This window comes from Gracilinanus agilis, chromosome 2, assembly GCF_016433145.1.
Source record: "Gracilinanus agilis isolate LMUSP501 chromosome 2, AgileGrace, whole genome shotgun sequence".
NCBI classification, from domain to species: domain Eukaryota; kingdom Metazoa; phylum Chordata; class Mammalia; order Didelphimorphia; family Didelphidae; genus Gracilinanus; species Gracilinanus agilis.
Window position 1 is genome coordinate 148,954,678 of NC_058131.1, and position 19,051 is coordinate 148,973,728.

At 39.2% G+C, this 19,051-nt stretch overlaps 1 protein-coding gene across 3 annotated transcripts in view; it reads left to right on the top strand.

The window, feature by feature from the left end:
- The window catches only part of PYGB (glycogen phosphorylase B), an 83,848-nt gene extending 65,167 nt beyond the window's left edge, over nucleotides 1-18,681 (top strand). For all 3 annotated transcript variants that reach the window (XM_044660768.1, XM_044660767.1, XM_044660766.1), the window contains 5 exons: nucleotides 6,050-6,191; nucleotides 10,177-10,384; nucleotides 12,228-12,362; nucleotides 15,152-15,218; nucleotides 18,434-18,681. In XM_044660768.1, the coding sequence (XP_044516703.1) occupies nucleotides 6,050-6,191; nucleotides 10,177-10,384; nucleotides 12,228-12,362; nucleotides 15,152-15,218; nucleotides 18,434-18,586 (705 nt within the window). In that variant the 3' untranslated portion in view covers nucleotides 18,587-18,681. The remainder of the gene's footprint in view (nucleotides 1-6,049; nucleotides 6,192-10,176; nucleotides 10,385-12,227; nucleotides 12,363-15,151; nucleotides 15,219-18,433) is intronic.
- Nucleotides 18,682-19,051: the final 370 nt, after the last annotated feature.

Below are 19,051 nucleotides of genomic sequence, written 5' to 3' on the forward strand. Positions count from 1 at the left end.
TTGAAAATCAACACATTTGCTCTTCTCCAGTCCTGAAGGGCAGCACCTCTTTTGTTTTTTAAGACCTTTCAGAGGTCATTGACTGATTGCTGGATTAGGAATGCTGGAACCTTGGGTGTGTCAGGGGAAGGAGTGGCCATGCCTCCTTAGAGTTTCTGATAAAGGAAAAGCAGGGCAGAGTTTGACATGTACTCTATATTTGGAAAGAACAGATTTCAAAAAGTCCAAAGGAAATATAGATAAATCTCATCAATTAAGATTCTTCAGATCATAGATTTAGTGCTAGAAGACCTCAGAGGCCATCTAGTCCAGTGCCTTGTGAGATAAGGAAAGTCTGTGTTCTGTGACTGTCAGAGATAACACAAGTAGCAAATATCTTCAAAGGGAGTCAGCCTAGGAAGACATAAACTCTTCCCCCCTCCCCCCTTCATTGTAATAATTTCAACATGTTTTCTGAAATTATAAGATCCAAATTGTCTCTATACCCTCTCCCAAATATGGTAAGCAATTTGATCTTGGTTATACAAGTATTATCATGAAAAGCATACTTTCATATTGGTCATTGTTCAAGTAAGAGAATACTTGTATAAAACCAAAAACCCCAAATAAAAAACACAAATAAACTGAAGTGAAAAATCATATGCTTTAATCTGGATTCCAACTCCAACAGTCTTTCTTTGGAGATGGATAGCATTCTTTGTCATGAGTCCCTCCAAAACGTCTGGATCATTGTATTGCTAAGTGTAGGTGAGTCTTTCATAATTGATCATCCCACAATATTGCTGGTAGAGCATACAATGTTCTTCTGGTTTTGCTTATTTCACTCTGCATCAGTTCACGTAGGTCTTTCCAGCTTTTTCTGAAATAATCCTGTTCGTCATTTCTTATAGCACAATAGTATTTTATCACCATCATATACCATAATTTGTTCAATCATTTCCCAATTGATAGGTGACTCCCTCAATTTCCAATTCTTTTCCACCACAAAAAGAGCTGCTATAAATATTTTTGTATAAGTAGATTCTTTTTTTCTTTTTTTTCTTTCTCTTCTCTTCTCTTCTCTTCTCTTCTCTTCTCTTCTCTTCTCTTATCTTCTTCTTTTGCACGTGTCTTAGTGGTATTACAGGATCAAAAGGTATAACTTAAGGTAAGATCAGGTCCCAGATTCCAGCCCAGCACAGTTCTGCCTTGCCATTGCTTGCCAGAGATGGCTATGTAGATAAATGCCACCAGGGTGACTGAGAGAGGGTTTCTTCAACAAGTCCAAAGGAATGGCAGAGAGCCCATGAGCTTCATGCTCTGGCTTTTCAAGTTCCATTTAAGCCCCCTCCCCAATCCTTCAGTTGGCCCAAGGCTTTACCCTAGTTCCCATATGTCACATCTGTAGTATACAGAATTGGGGTCATATATGGAACTCAGCCAAAGCTAGAAAAAACTATATGACCCCAATTCTGTATACTACACATCCTGTGACCTCCGCAAACTTCCCTGGTCAGGAACTTCTCCTGCCACATTGGCAAACCCAGACACAAGCTTCTGTGACTCTCATGGCCACCCAATGCGGTGAGTCTTCCAGGATTGGACTGGGTTGGAGGTCCCCTGGATATTGAATTCATAAGTGCTGAAGACACAGAGACACAGTTCTACCAAGCAGGAAAAGAGAATGTTTTTTAAGGATCTAGATATGGATGCATAGTTAACTCATCATGTGCCAAGCAAGTCATACCATCATCAGCACCACCCTGACCACCATCTTCCCTTAGATCTCAGTGATTTGATATCTCAAGTCCAAGAGCATTGGGACTAGTAGTGTTCCCCAGATCACCAGACATGTTTTCAGATCTACTTTCACAGTCACTTTGAAGTAGAGAAAGAAATCATTGTGGAAAAGGGGGCTCCCCTTTCTTATCAACAACAAGAACTACAGTAAACAGATATCTAAACAAGTCCTAGGAATATCCATAGCTCTGAACCTTACCCACCCCCCCACCCCGCCAAGATTGCCTGTCTCCAGCCTACCCTTCACAGCCATCATCCTGGGGGGAAGCAACCCAAGAAAATTCTTAACACAAAACTCTTTGACCCTGTCAGATCGTTGAGCATCAGAAAGGGACATGATTTTATCAGTGGAAATGACATTAATGAAGAGGCACTACCATCTGCTTTGTGGCTGTACCCTAAGGACCATAAGACCATTCCATTTAATTTGCAGCTGAAACCTTCCATATGAGTTGTTTCCCAGGACCTGGGTTATTTTACTTTGTGTATCCCCCACAGATAGCACAATGTTTTGCACATAGCAAGTGCTTATTAAATGCTTCATTCATTCATTCATCACCAACTAGAGACCTGCTAAAATCCCTTCTGACTGAACTTTTGTGATTCTGTGATAGTGTATCAGTAATCATATTTGTGCATTTTTTTTAAGAGCCTAAGGATATTGTTCATCTGAATCATACATGAACCTGGTGACTTTTTTGAAGTAGGGCATTTTCATCTCTTACCAATTTTGGTCTCCTAGACTTATAATTCAGGATGATAATCTAAAACAATTTTTAAATGCATCTTGCCACACAGTTTTTACTTCTACTTCAAATTGGAAGAAAGAGGCATATTTGATAGAGCTTCTGATGAAAGAGTCCTAGTTTGTAATTTCCTAACAACCACTATACCTCAGAAATGATATGAGGATACTATAACAATGCAGTTCATCTTTAGACTGGCTTACTCACTGATTTCCTCATGGATAGCTAGCATGGGGTGATCAAATTTGTGCTATGTATTTGATTACTGTACCACAGACATTCAGATAATTTACCCTGGAGCAAATACTGCCCTCTTTTCTCTTTGTAACTTTCCGTATCAAAATTCCTCTGGTTAAATCACTTGTAAATGTATGCCATAGCATTTTTACAGTTCAGTCATCCCACTCTCTTATGAGTATTTGGAAAATGGACACAAAGAATAGCATGTAGTTATTTTATCAATTGGAAGTTAAGCCATATTTATCCCTTGATCCATTTGCTATATTTTTGAAATGCATATAGAACTTAGGTTATATGTTATTTTAGGATATTTCAGTAGAGAAAAATAGGGATTATGAATAGACCTACTGGTTCTGTAAACTTCTGATCTACTTTTATATCCATACAAAAATTACTTAATCTTGTAAGATAAAGATAACCTACCAGTTTTGCACTCAAAAAACATAGGTAAAGTATCCATTAAAAGCATAGCACTTCATGAAATGCTATAGCTGTGAAAGATGCCAATTTAAGGAGGTCTTCTACTTGGTGGTATTGGACTTTGAGATATGCAATGTTTCTTTTCTAATATTCTTAAATAGGTTAGAATTTGAGAGAACCAATATGGGTGACATGATCTGTTGTTTGACACAATGTAATAGCTTAGATGAGCAATCCTGTTGGCTTTAAAAGTATTAAGTCAGCATTCTGCGATACTTTTTTTTAAATATTATTTCATTTCGTTAGATATTTAGGTATCATAATATTCGAGGCATTTTCTAGATTGTACATTGAATAAAAAAAATAAAAACCACATAACCCTGAGCTTATGGACCTTACGTTGTGAGCGAAGAGAGAGGCTGATACAAGAAGGGAAGAGAATAATCATTTATATAGTACTTACTGTGTGCTAGTATAAAGTGCTAAACACTTTACATACTTAAAACTTTTTTTTATTATAAGTACACAAATAACCATCCCACAAAGCAGAACGTAGGTATTATAAAGTAGAAAGAGAGTGCTATTTACCTTTGGCAGTTTGGATCTATTTTGGGGGGGAGAAGTAGGTTTTGTGGAGGAACTGAGTCTTGAAGGATGAGTATGATTTCAACAGCTGGACATTGGGATAGAGAAAGGATATTCCAGTAAGAGCAAAAATACAAGAGAGAAAAAAGAAGGTACATTTGAGAATCAGGGAATAATAGTCTAGTTTGGCTAGAATGTGTATTTGTATGTAGCAGAAAGAAAAGGGTAGATCAGAGTCTGATTATGGAGGCTAAATTTTTTTTACTTTATTCTGGAGGCCTTGGAGGGACATTAAAATTTTTCATCTGGGGAACAATGCCTAGAGTGGTTCTTTATAAGAGAAGAGTAGGACATGAGACTGAAAAAAAATCATTTTGGAACCAGATTATAGGTAGGTTGTGAATTACAACTTATGAATTTGGAATTTATTTGGGTGGGTCAAGGGGAGCTGGTCAAGAGTAGCTTGACACTACCATTACTGTACTTTAGGAATATTAATTTAGCACTGCTGTACAGGATAGCTTATGGATGAGAGATTTGAGATAGGTAGATCAAGTAGACCATTGTAAGAGCCCAGATGAGAGAAACTGAGGGCTTGACATTAAGGTATTGGTTGTTGTAGTTAAAAACAAAACAAAAAAAAACCCTTCAAAGATAAATATTAACATTGTCTTTTAAAGTTCACAAGGTACTTTCCATACATTATATCATTTGAACTTCTCCAAAACTCTAGGTGAAGTACCAGTTCTTTTAATTTTTATCCTTATTTTGCAAAAGAAGAAAATAAATCTCAGTGCAATTAAGTGGCTTGCCCCATGTCACAGAACTAATGAATGTCAAAAGCAAGATTTGAACCAAAGACTTCTTGACTCAGTAAGATGATTGTTTGATACAATTAGTTTTCGGCTTGTTAAATAAATGTCTTTTTTTACCTTGTAAGCCGGGCAATGGAACTCCCCCATCCCTATTTGTTTATTTGTTTTAATCTCACTGTCCTCCTTTCTTATTTTTCCAAACTCCTAAAAGAAATTCTGGAGGTAGAAAAAAACAATTTGAATGAACAAATTTAAAGAAATTGATGTTCCTATATACATGTGAAATTAGTGTCAGAGGTGAAATAGTTAATATCAAAAGGTGCTCAGTATCTCTTGTGATTATTTATGTGTTTCTAAAAGTTTACAGGGTTAGAATTCTTTTTTTTTTTTCATGTAACTTTGATCTAGAATGGTTTGGTATAAATCATAGAAGCCTTGTGTCTAAGATTTTGCCTCAGTTTTATCTTAAGAAATATAAAACTCTTATATAGATATTTGTATCTAATACTCAATACACATTGGAAGTGCTTGTTCTGTTGGGCACTGTGCTAAACATCAAGGCCACAAAGAAACAAAAGGAGACTCCTCTGCCTTCTAAGAGTTTATAATCTAATGGAAGAGAGAACTTATGTACAAAGAAGCTAGATACAGAATAAATAGGACATAATAGGGAGAGGGAAAGCACTAGAATTTAAGATTGATTGGGAAATGCTTGGCTGTAGAACCAGCGTATTAGGAGATGGGAAGGAATGGTAAGGAGAAAGGAATTTCTTAAAAGCTTAGATTGAACTGGAACTGATAGGTTCAGAAATTGAGTCTTTTAAGATCTCTCATGGAGGGTGGGGGGGCAGCAAGGTAGATAAAGAGTCATGTCTGAAGACAGGATGTCCTGGGTTCAAATACGGCCTCAGACACTTCCTTGCCCAGCCCTTATTGCTCTTTTGCTTAGAAATGATACTTAGTAACAATTCTAAAACAGAAGGTAAGAGTTTAGAAAAACGATCCATAGTTGATTGGTTTTGGATGGACCCCAAACTAGACTGACTTCTAGAATAAGGTTTTGGATGTACCCAAAACTACACTGGCTTCTGGAATAAGGAAAGGAAAATCTGTGGTATTATTTTCCTTCGAAAAATCTAAACCATTACTGTAATAAGATATGCTCATTACTTATTGTACACCTTTTCAATTTCTTGGTTCTTTTCAAATGAAACCAGTTCAGACTATGATTTTTATCATTAAAGTCAGGTGATAATGAGATGATTCCATGAGGGTATCCTTAATGTTTCAGTTAATTTCTGTTTCGGTTAACAATCGCTCTTCTACAAGAGAAAATTATTAGTTTGTAGGTCTCTATTCTGAAAAACCAGTAATAATGCTATTTCCTTTTTTTTTTTTTTTTTTTTAAATGATCTCTAGCCCTTGCTATATTTTTAGAGCTATCCGATCTTTATCTTTTTGCAGGCTGCTCCTGGCTATCACATGGCTAAGATGATCATCAAGTTGGTTACATCCATTGGTGATATTGTGAATCAAGATCCAATTGTAGGAGACCGACTTAAAGTGATCTTCTTGGAGAATTATAGAGTGTCTTTCGCTGAAAAAGGTAGACTTTGGAAATCTTCACTTGAACTATATATAGAGTCTCTTGTTTCAGTTGGAAACAGTTCTATGTTCATACACTATTTTCCTCTGCTTCCTTCTGGCACCTGTAATCTGGAGTCTGGACTATGCAGTCCTTGGATTGTCCTTGGAACAAAGTAACTTTTGATTAAACTTGATAAACTTCAGCCTGAAGGTAAAGGGGACATTTTATAGGTGTCTTAAGGGTGAGAGGCCAATAATCATCTGTTCTCTAGTCTACCTGGAAAGAACTTCCCCCTAGGCATTAAAGGCAGTGCACACCAGGCATGATCAAGAAGCATGACTAGCATTTTAAGGTTAGAATTGTCTGTTAGTCATTAAACATTCATTAAGTACCCACTAAGAGCTAGACAATAGGGTTCTGTGCTGGAGAGCCAAAGAGAAAAGATGGCCCCACCTCTCAAGTTGCTCACAGTCTAGTAGGGAGAATTTTTAATATTTTATTTTTTAGAAAAGTTTTCCATGGTTACATGATTCATGTTTTTACTTTCCCCTTCACACACCCTCCCCTATAGCTGATGTGCATTTCCACTGGTTTTAACATGTGTCATCGATCAAGACCTAATTCTATATTATTGATAGTGGCACTGGGGTGGTCCTTTCATGTCTACATCCCCAACCCTGCCCGCATCAACCCATGTGTTCAAGCGGTTGTTTTTCTTCTGTGTTTCCACTCCTGTAGATCTTCCTCTGAATATGGAAAGAGTTCTTTTCAGTAGATTCCTCAGAATTGTTCTGGGTCATTGCATTGCTGCTAGTACAGATGCCCATTACATTCTATTTTACCACATTGTATCAGTCTCTGTGTACAGTGTTCTTCTGGCCCTGCTCCTTTCACTCTGCATCAGTTCCTGGAGGTCTTTCCAATTCACATGGAATTCCTACAGTTTATTATTCCTTTGAGCACAATAGTATTCCATCACCAGCATATACCACACAATTTGTTCATCCATTCCCCAATTGAAGAGCATACCCTCGTTTTCCAGTTTTTTGCCACCACAAAAAGCGTGGCTATAAATATTTTTGTACAAGTCTTTTTTTTTTTTTTAATGGAATTTTAACTGGGACTTGAATGAAGCCAGGGAAGTCAGGAGGCAGAAGAGAGGAGAGAGAACTTATCAGCCATGGGGGACAGTTATCTTAGAGATCAAGAAGGACATCTTAGCACAGACTTCTTTTATCTCATGGCTTTCTTCTTCCTCTTTTTCTTCAAGCTCATCCCTTCTAGTTTTTCTGACTTTTCCCTTCTCTCTTTGATCTCAGTCTCTCTCTGATGGACTGTGTCTTGTGTCCCTCTACATGAGGAGAAGTCACAAGGAGTATGTCTAATAGGAGTTGCTGTGTTTCATACTGGATGGAAACTTGCTAAAATGTTCTCCTTTGAGAATTCAGGTATGGCTATTTCAGCCAGGTCTGGTTTAGCCATGCTGCTTATTACCAAGAAAATTTATTTAACCTATGGGATATATTTAGAGTTATTTGAAATCCTTCTCATTCCTTCTTTTAACCTCCCCAGGGGTTAGTCTAACTGCTTTTGACTTTTCACAGAAATTAGATGCTTCTATTATTCTTACAGCATCTGACTTCACATGCTTCTTCTGATTTTGGCAGCTGCTTGTAGCGCACTATTCCTATATGTCTGCAGCTGGGATTGAAGGAAGGTTGGGAATTTTGAATGTGATCAGGTGCCTACATGTTGACATTGAATACTGTTCCAAATTTCTTCCAGTTTGCAGAGGCTCTAGATTTCAAATATAAATCTTAATTTTCCAAATAGTAAGACAAATATTTGGCACCATCCAGTAAGCAGCTGAGTTGGGGTTTGAATTCCCAAAGTTCCTAGTTATCTCTTCACTCCCAAGTACTTTACTAAGTATAAGCTGTCAATTGCAACTTTGCAAGCCTCTGGCAATAAAGGAACATGTTCAGGTATATGATTCTTTGTGCTTCCAGATTATGAATGAATCTGTCTAACTTTTCCGTCTCTTCTATCCACCCTCTCTTTCAGTACTCCTGTGGCCGTTTCTACTTTATGTAATATTAAGTAGCATATACTGGCAGTCCTAGAGAGATAGTAGTAATTGTTTAGTACTCAGACTTCTGCCCAACTGTTCTTTCACTCTTCAGATAAACTCTCTAAATAGTTTTATGGGTAAACAATTAAAACACTGGGTTTAGAGAAAGGGGAAAAGGAGGACTGCTTGGACTAGGGATAACTGACAGGTAAACACAGGAAAACCAACTAGGTATGTGAGGTTTGGGGAATGGCAGTTGGACAGTTAAACTGACATTCCCTCAGCCAGGGATACTTTACTTAACATGGGAAAGAAACAACAAGAAGTAAAAAACCACTTTTAATAGCTACTTTAAGGGTAAAAGGTGTGGGAGAGGTCACACTACTTTAAAATACTATGGGCTCAATTCAGGGTTAAAGGTATCCCTTAAAGGGAAATCCCTACACTACATTATGCAGGCAGCCAGGACACAAGGGATTAATGGGGTCTCATGTAGGTGGTCTGATGGTCTTGATCAGTAGCTCAACTGTATCAGTCCAAGAGTACAGGTTCCAGCCAAATAAATCTTCAGAGAAGTCAGGGAGACTGATCTTGCTTGTCCACCAAACAAGACAGTATTCTCAACCTGCTCTCCTTAATCTTGCTAGTTGAGATGTTCCAGATGTTGCTCAGAGATACCCAAAATCCACAGGCTCTCAGGTCAGTGGTTCTCCAACTCCTTCAAACCCCAACAGCCCTTAGAGAGAGTCCTCTGTGTTCAGTCCCTTGCTGTGTTCCAGGTTGGAATTTTAGCTCCTGCCAGCCTGCCTATTACAATAGTAATATTAATGACTTTTATCACAGTGTTCTCAAAGAAAACTTCTTAGGAAAGCTCTTGGACATAGTCTTACTTGTGACATTTGGAATGATATTGATTCTTACATGTATAGAAACCTAATTTTTTCTTCTTTGAGGAAGGCTTGGACATAGCTATTCTTTAAACCAATATTACCAATAACACAGTGAAAAACAGTAACATCATAAATTACTCCCTTTGGCTTTTTGTTTGTCAAACTTGAGCAGCAGTGATATCAAACTAAAATGTCTTACTGGATAAAGGGAAAAGGCCAAAGAAACAATTCTTACCAGCATGTTGGGGGAAAACTATGAGTGCAGTTTTTCTATCAGATAGATCAGTGGTTCCCAAACTTTTTTGGCCTACCCTCCCCTTTCCAGAAAAAAATATTACTTAGTGCCCCCTGGAAATTATTTTTTTTTAAATTTTAATAGCAATTAATAGGGAAGATATATGTATTAATGTTTCTACCTTTTTCATAAAATATGGTAAAGAAAGGTATAAATTAGAAACATTGAACTTTGAAATTATGAAACTATTTATTGAACTCAGAATAGAATGTAATACAAAAAAAGTTAAAACCCATGGCCATCACTGCTCCCTGGATCGCTGCAGCACCCACCAGGGGGCAGTGGTGCCCACTTTGGGAATCACTGAGTTAGATCGTGGAAAATTCTACTCAAGAACACTCTTGGGATAAACTCCAAGATCTGATGCTAATTCTCTAGGTGCTACATCATGGAAATGGTAATGAACAGAAACTGTTCCGTGTCAGACTCTCATCTTTCCTGCATCCCCTTCATGCCTCCCCAGTATCACTCTACTAGTCAATGCCATATTTATCTATTGAGATGGGCCCTTTTGGCAGCTAGGAATCCACTTATTTTTAATTTTTTGCTGATGGACAAAAAAGCTTTAGAAATCTACTTCTCTCTATAAACTAAGGATGTAAGTTCTTGCTCAGCCTTGGTTTGGGTGGGTTACTTCTGATAGACCTAGGAATGACTTAATGAACTAAGTTTGATGAGACCCAAGATTAAAGAATAGACAAATAGATCCATCTTGTTTTCTGTTGCTGTTTTTCACTCATCCCACAGTGATTCCTTCAGCTGACCTGTCAGAGCAAATCTCCACTGCTGGCACAGAGGCCTCAGGAACAGGGAACATGAAGTTTATGCTGAATGGCGCCCTCACTATTGGGACCATGGATGGTGCCAATGTGGAGATGGCTGAAGAAGCCGGTGAAGAGAATCTTTTCATCTTTGGGATGAGGGTGGATGATGTCGAAGCCTTGGACAAGAAAGGGTATGCCCTTTCCCATTTCCTACTAGCTGCTGCTCAGTCATTTTCCCTCTGTTTCCTTTTTTTTTTTTTTTTTTTTTTTTTTTTTTTTTTGTTCCATGGAGCTTTGTGTCTTGCTGTTTGTACAATTCTAGGTGATTAGTGTAGTCAGAGACTGCTTGCTCTTGAGAATTAAGTTTAGAAACATTCATTTTTCTGCCTGTAGTGTGTTGTGTTGGGCACTGGAGAAAAGAGTTTAGATGAGAGTCCCTGCACTCATGGAGCCAACATTCTTTAAGGATAGGACACATGGGCAGGCAATTGGAATCAATAATAGTTTGTGGTAAACATTTTAGTCACATGTAAAGTTTATGTGGGAAAAGGTTATTACCAGTAGAGAGGAATCATGGAAGGCTTCATGAAAGAGGTGACATTTGAGTTGGGCTCTAAAAGATTGGGGGGGGTGGAGATAAGGAAAAACAGATAAGGAAGTGGGGAGGGATAGGAGAGTGCAGAGTGTGTTGGCAATACACTCAGCTTGGCCAAAACATTAGAGAATAGAATATGAAGATGAATAAATGAATGAAAAAATTATTAAGCACTTATTGTGTATTAAATAAGTGCTTTGCTGTGCATATAAAGTGGAAGACAGTCCTTGCCTTCAAGGGGAAGGGAAGGAGAGAAGGGAGTAAGCATTTATAAGGCACTTCCTGCATGTCAGACACTGCATGAAGAGTTTTACAGTTATCTCATTTGAGTTTCACAACAACCCAGGGAGGTAGGTGTTGTTTTATTCCCAATCTGAGGTAAACAGAACTTAAGGGACTTCCCCAGGGTCTCACAGCTGGTATGCATCTGAGGCCAGATTTGAACTGACATCCTCTCATTTCCAGGCCCAGTGCCCTATCCACAGTGGCAGCTAGCTGCCCCAAGGAGCTTACATGCTAGTGGAAGGAGAGACTAAGAAGAGGAGAGACTTAAGGAAGGACATTCGGGTTTGGAAAGTTACAGAAATAGTGAGATGGATAGACATATCTTTTCTAGTAATAGTGGCAGGGCAGCATTGAGTATTGATTTGATTATGGTTCCATACCAGGAAAAAGGAAGAGAGAAATGTAGCTGATAAGGATGGCCTGAGGAGGAATACCTAAAACCAATCTCTTCTGATAGGCAGTTAGCAGTAGGGATGGTTTAGGATAGTGAATCCTAAAGGGAAAAAGGAATTTTATTCCTGGCAGTATATTTGATATAGTGATTCCAGATTGTTGAGGCATTTGAGCTTGGATGAGGAATTGAAGCAACTTCACTAAAACATTTTCAGCAAAAGCAGCTTTGGGGTAAGACCATTTCCTCAGAGATGAACACAATCTGATTTTTGAATAAGAGAACAAGTTATTAGCAATGCCGTCTGTGGGGTTATCAAAGCTCCCTGTCCTTCGGTTATGGCTAGAAGAGAGACCAGACACTAAAAATTCCAGAGGAAACCCAAATATACAGACACATCCCCTTTCTCTCCCACAGCCCTCCCTCACCCATCTCTTATTTCTCTTTTTATTATGCCTTTTCTGCTTCTGTGGCCTGATGCACTTCCTCCTCACCTGAGCCTCCTGGAAGCCTACCTTGAAGGCTCTGCTTGAGTAGCAACTTCTCATGAGGCCTTGCATGATTCTTGGAACACAGCAGGAATGTAATAAAAGCTCACTGTTTAGTGGATAGATGCCTTTCAGTAGAGGAGGAAATGCTGGTAAACAAGACCACCTCCCCTTCTTGTATGTGCATAGATCAAAGTGGCTAGATGGAGGAAGACATGTGCCCTTTGGACACACACAGTCAGAGCCCCATAGCGACGCTGTCCTTCCTCCCCCAGGTACAATGCCAAGGAGTACTACGACCGCATCCCGGAGCTGAAGCAAGTGATGGACCAGATCAGCAGTGGATACTTCTCTCCTAAGGATCCCGACTGCTTCAAGGATGTCGTGAACATGCTCATGTATCATGACAGGTACAACATTCACTTTAGTTTTACACTCGATGAGAAATTCCCTTCAGTTGAAGTCCAAGTATAACTCACTGGGTGCAGAGTTTTTCTTCTTTGTACATCGGTAGTTCTTTTATCTGTTTTTATACTTCACAAAATGTAGAGGTAAGGTAGGAAGGAAGGGGTTAAGCATTTTTACAGTGCCTATGGTGTGCCAGAGAGTGCTGCATAAACAAACAAACAAACAAATAAATAAATAGATGTGTGTGTATGAGTATAATAGATAAAAATTAAAATATATACATGTATATAAATATAAAATATTATTTCATTTGATGCTCCTGACCATGCCGGGAGCTAGGTGCTATTAGTATCCCAATTTTACAATTGAGTAAATGGAGGCACAAAGAGGTTCAGTGACTCACCCAAGATCACACCATTAGTCCGTGTGTAAAACAGGCTTTGAACTCGGGGTCCTCCTGATTCCAAGCCAAGTGCTCTATCTGCCGAACCCCTGAACGTTTTCTCTTTTCCCCACATCATCTCTCCCTTCACATGTATAAACCTCAATCTACAGGGGAGCTAATACACATAATGCCAGCAGAGATTTATCCAGGTGGTTTTGGAGGATGTGGAAATATCAGTACCAGATTATAGATGTGAAAGAGACTGCATCTGGAAGATGAAGAAAACCTGAGTGCCAGGCTAAGCTCTGTCATGCACACAAAGCCCTCATAGGGGCAACTTTTCTCCCAGTCTCTACCCTCATCCAGTAGGGCTTGTCTCTCTAATTCACCAGCTTGACTCCAGGATTTCCTCATCTCTGAAATGGGGATTATTTCCACAACTCCCTGCCTGCGCCAAAGGCTTATTATGAAGATCAGTTATAGTAATTTAACATATGTAAAAATGCTTTGGCAACTGAAAAGAATTTATTGTCAAAAGCAAGGGCTTATTTATAAGCAGCTGCCTGGTGGTAGTTTAGCTTTATGTGAAAAGACTCTTAATTTTTTTGTGTGTCATGGGCCCCCTTCTCAATAGCCTTTCTTTTTATTTTTAAACCCTTACTTCCCATCATAGATACTAAGTATTGGTTCCAAGGAAGAAGAATGGTAAAGGCTAGGCAGTGAGGATTAAGTGACATGACCAGAGACACAACTAGGATTTGAACTTAGACTCCCCATCTCCCAGACTTGACTCTCTATCCATAGAGCCACCTAGCTGTCCCCAAAACAATGTTTCTTTCTTTTTTTTTTTTAACTTCTTAATTGAAGGAAATGCTAAAACTGAAAGTTAGATGTTGGTAACATCCAAATTCATGGACCTCCAGAATCTTTCCATGGAGCTGGGATTGTTGCCTCAGCTAAAGAACCACTGATTTAAGGAGTATAGCATTCTTAATCCTTCCCAGAGGGGAAGTTTTTATTTTATTTTTTTTTTTAATGTTTGTTTTTTAATTTTAAAATATTTTTTCCATGGTTACTGATTCATTTTTTCTCCATCCCCTCTTCTGTCTCCCTTCCTGGAGCTGACAAGCAATTGAACTGGGTTAAACACATATTATTACTTGATACCTATTTCCGTATTATTCATTTTTGTAACAGTAATTTTTTAAAAGCCCAAACCCCAAATCATGTACCCATATAAATAAATGATAAATCATATGCTTTGCTTCTGCATTTCTACTCCCACAGTTCTTTCTCTGGATCCACATGAAAATATTAACTAGTACAGGCATCAGTCATATTCACTGATTAAAGTACATTACATTAGTAATTAAGTAGTTCCATGTTTAGCCAATTGAGTGCCATCTATTAACTTCAGCCCTTTTGTTAAAGTTACCTTCCTCTGGCTAGAGCAGTGGTTCCCAAACTTCTTTGGCCCACCACCCCCTTTCCAGAAAAAATATTACTTAGCCCCCTGGAAATTATGAAACTATTTATTGAACTCAGAATAGAATGTAATACAAAAAAAGTGTGGCCATCACTGCTTCCCTGGATCCCTGCAGCATCCACCAGGGGGCAGTGGTGCCCACTTTGGGAATCACTGGGCTAGAGCTTAGAATTATTTTCCCTTCATTATCTTCCCTCTGGTGCTATAGCTCTTATAAAAGCAAATCTATTGAATGACTGGCCCTTGGTAAATTAAAACATATTTAAATCGCTACAAAACTTTTATTTTACACCCAGGAACCCAACTTAGTAAATAGATTTGGAAAACTTAGCAAAGGCAGTTAATAAATTTAGGTCTCTGACTAGGACATTCCTCTATTGTCTCATCATGTTTCCAAAGCTCCCGTCATATCCTGCTCTGTCTGGTAGTGCTTTGACCTGGTGTGTGTGTCTAGGATTAAACTAGTTCACTTGGGAGAGGCTCATCATCAGGTTAGATGCCAGCTTATGATTTTTTATGCATCTGGAGGGACATTCCAGAATAACCCCAGATCTTTTCTAGTAGTGAAGTGAGCAATGGACATAAACAGAAAGAGCTCTTCTCTCCAGACAGCAGAGACACTCAAGATTTCATCTTGTTCCTAATGGTGCTTTTGTTAGTGAACATTGTCAATGAAGTTAGCTTCTTTTAGCCCTAACTTTAGGGTGGTCATCAAAGCTATGATCTGCCAATGGGTGTGTGCCTGAATTTTTTGGGAATGAAGATTGCTTCCAAAAGAATCAGCATTAAAGATTCAAAAAGCTGGATCTTTTGTCCATTCACCCATGTCTTTCTCATTGTAGAATAAAAGTTCTCCTGAGTATTTTTTTCACTTTGTCCAGCTTTATTCTAATCACACAAAATATGTTTTCTCTTTTCAGGTTTAAAGTGTTTGCTGACTACGAAGCCTATATTGAATGCCAAGCAAAAGTGGACCAGTTATATAGGGTAACACTGCATGTATCCTCTGGGAGCTTAGGGGCACGAGGTGCTTGGGAGGCCAGGACTCGAGCCGGATAACACAACCTGGCCAAATATCACACAGTCTGTCAGGAAATGTTTCCATGAGAGGTCTGGGTTAGAAGGCCCCTTGCCCCAGGCTCTTGGCAAGCTACTAACATCAAGGGCAGAGCCAGACTATCTCTCTTTGGCTATATTTTACTTTCATTTTCAAAAAAGATTCTCTTAAAATAATATTCGCACAGCTAGATAACAGCTCCCAAATAAGGTTGCTAGAGAACTTGAAGAATGTTCCAGAGACCTGAGTTACATAATTGGGTACAGAATATAAGCTTAATACGTTCCCTTTGAGATTGTAAATGCCTCAAACTCGGCTTTCTGTACTTTGTTATGTACTCTCTCTCTCTCTCTGTTGTTGTCCTTTCCAGATATGGTTTCCATAACAGTGTGGAAACCTCCTGTTTTGCCTGCCTCCAAGGTCTTTTCTGTTCTTTACGTTGTTAGTAAGGATGCTTTCTCTTAGCTTGTCTTTGAGCACAGCCAGAAGACTTGTCATATCTCCTCAGATTGAAGAGTTAGGATTGGAATGGCAAGTAAATCAAGCTGATGGTATTCAGAAGAAAGGGAAGCTATTAATACCCATATTCAGCTTTAGAACTTATGTAGAAATTATGACAAGAGTATTCTGTTCCGCAGCAGTGCTGGAAACCATTCTCTGAGTTCCAAATGTGTGTTTTCGTTAGAATTCTTTTTTAGTAACTAGTACCGTACCGCAAAGCAGCCATGAAAATGAACAGAGGACTGTTTCCTTCTTTCACTTTTTATTAATTTACTGTTTATGAAGTACTTGTTGTATTGCCAGCACTATATCAGGTACTATAAATATACAAAAAAGGAAGAAGCAGCAGAAGAAATGGTCTCTGTCCTCTAACTAGGGAAATCTAATTAGGGAAACAGATTTACATACATGAAACTGCTAGAAAAAAATTCAAAGCAATGCTTGTGCTGTAGAAATTCAGAGTAAAGGAAATGTTTTCGATTGCAGTTAGTCTAGGAAAGCACTAGCTTTAGTGAAGGAGGTAATTTTGGCCTCAAACTTGGAATTTGGCTTGAGAAAGAGCATCTCTAGTAGGAAAATAGCAAGAGCAGACACAAGCAGGAGTAACTATTGAGAGTCATTAAAGAAATGAGGCTGGCCAGATTGGACGGTCTACTTTGAGGAATAGTGGAGCCTAAGCCTAGACAACTTTCCCACTGGGGCTTTTGACAAGAGGACCCTGAGCTCCAGATTCATGACTTTGGATTTAGTCTAGAAAGTGATAAAAAGCTGCCATATGTTTTTCAGCAGGAAAGTGATAGATTCATTGCTGAGGACAGAAATTAGAGAGCCAGAGAACCACTTTAGGATGCCAAATGCAGTTGTCTAGGCATAGAGCAATAAACAAAAAATTCAGAATAGGCTTAATAGCAATCATTCTGCTACTCCTTTCCATTCTCACTTGACTTGTTTTTGTGTTAATATCTAGGGGGAAGTGCCAGGATGATTGCTATTTCAGATTCTTTTTTCCCCTATCTTAGAGATCAATAGAAGCAAATGAGATTGGAGAAGAGGAAGTAAGAATGGCATTGATAGATGTGAGTGGTTTCACTGTAGATTGGCAGGCCAGATGACTTCTGAATACCATAAAAAAGGCTTCCATGAGAGTATGCCAACATTATTTTGATTTGGAATTCTCATATTCAGTGTCAGTCTTAACAGTGAAATGGAAAGTTAAGTCACCATGAGCATGTGAAATTTTCATTGCGTTCTAGCTCTCGTGCTAATAAGCACCATGAGATCTGAGGAATGGCAAAAACAACCACACTCAAACAGACTATGAACCTACAAGATAGATATAGTACAGATGAGAGGGAATCTCAGAAGGAAAACCTGAGAGAAACATGGGATTTGTACCTGAGTCTCCAAGGAATCCAGGGAAACCTAGAGGTTGGAGCAAGGTGCATTTCAGGGAACACAACAGCCTGTGAAACGTTGTGGAGTTGGGAGATGGCACGTCATGTTCCAAGAGCAGGTGGACCTGTGAGGGACACCCGGTTAGTGGGCATGCCCTACATGAAAATCCAGCCAAAGAGACATCAAGAAGGCAGGAGAACTGAGCAGTGTTAGGGAAACCTCTATAGGAAGGAATATAAATGGCAGCACTTTCTAAAAATGCCACGCATGTCTGATAACTGCTGCCTACTTACAGGAAAAATCCTTATTTTACATAGTCTGGGCTCATTTCAGGGAGGAGTTTTAAATAATTCCACCTTTAAATAATTGTCATCATTATAATTTGCCACATTCTAAGAGCCAGCTGTTGGCCTCTGAAAGAATTACTATTAGAAGTGAGAATATTCATTAATTTCTCTCCGTGTTACTATACTTGAGCCTTAGTTTTGAAAGCCAGTCTTGGTTAAAAGAAAATATCTTCCTCCTTTATGGGGGTAGTTGTGGAACCCAAGCCTGAGATGGGCACCAAGCACTGTTTCTCTGACCTGTCCAGTTCAATCAAGGAGCCACTTAATTGGCTCATCTGCCCAATTCATTCATTCTGTCAGGGAGGCATGGGGCTGTTGAACTGGAGGCGAATTCATTTTCCAAGTGAGGAGGAAATTGAGAGGGTGAATGAACTTTTTTTTTTTTTTAAAAATCCTTCCCTTCTATCTTAGAAGTATTGGTTCTAAGGCAGAAGAGAGACAAGGGCTAGGCAATGAGGGTTAAGTGATTTGCTCAGGGTCACACAGGTAGGAAATATCTAAGACCAGATTTGAACCAAGGACCTCTCATCTCTGGGCTTGGCTCTCAATCCACTGAGCCACCTAGATGACCCTTGAGTGTCTTCTTTTAAGTGTCTTTTCCAGCCAGATGTTTCCAGGTTCTATTCCCAGCCTTTCTGCAAGTAAAGCTAGACAGGCCAAACATCCCGATTCCATAGCAGTACTGACTACTTAGTCACCCTCCTGCATTCATTCTATGGTCGTATGTCATTTAGTAAATAGTTCCCTAATAAACATAGGAGTTAGGGACTACTCCCCACCTCCCAGAAAATTACCTCTTGAGTCAAAAATACAGCTTGGAGGACCGTTTCCAAGTTTTGTGTCTTCATAATCATGTTGGCCAGGTTCTGATGGATTTTTCTAACTTCTCTTTTGCTTTGCAGAATCCCAAAGAGTGGACAAAGAAAGTCATCAAGAATATCGCTTGCTCTGGGAAATTTTCCAGTGATAGAACAATCACTGAATATGCCAGAGAGATATGGGGTGTTGAGCCCTCAGACGTGAAGATCCCACCCCCCAACATCCCCAGGGAGTAGCTTGTCCTGTCCATGGGACACTGTTGGTCACAGCAGTCTCATGGATTCAAGATGGAAGTGTTTCTGGCTTCTAGTTAACTTCGCACCTAACACAGTTTGCAGTTATTTACCACCAGTGGATGGTCTTGTCTTTATAAAATAGTATTTCCCAGAGGAGTGAAGGAAGTGATGGTGGTTTGAGGGAAAAGAATGGGGACAGCACAATATATGCCTTTGCTTCCAAGTTAGTAAGAGGTAGCTTAGGTGCTGGGTGCTTTGAAAGTTTGTGCACTTCCTTCCTATTTTTCTCCTTCCCTCCCGCCCCCAAAAAGCAGCTTTGTGAAGACAGAGAAAAATCCTCAGTAAAATGAGTATTTACTAGGTAGCCAGATGGATGGAGTAGCTACTCTGCCAGCGTTATCTCGCTCGCTAGCATGCATAGTTCTTGGGTTGCCTGCTGTCTGTCCCTCCAGAAGACTTGCACAC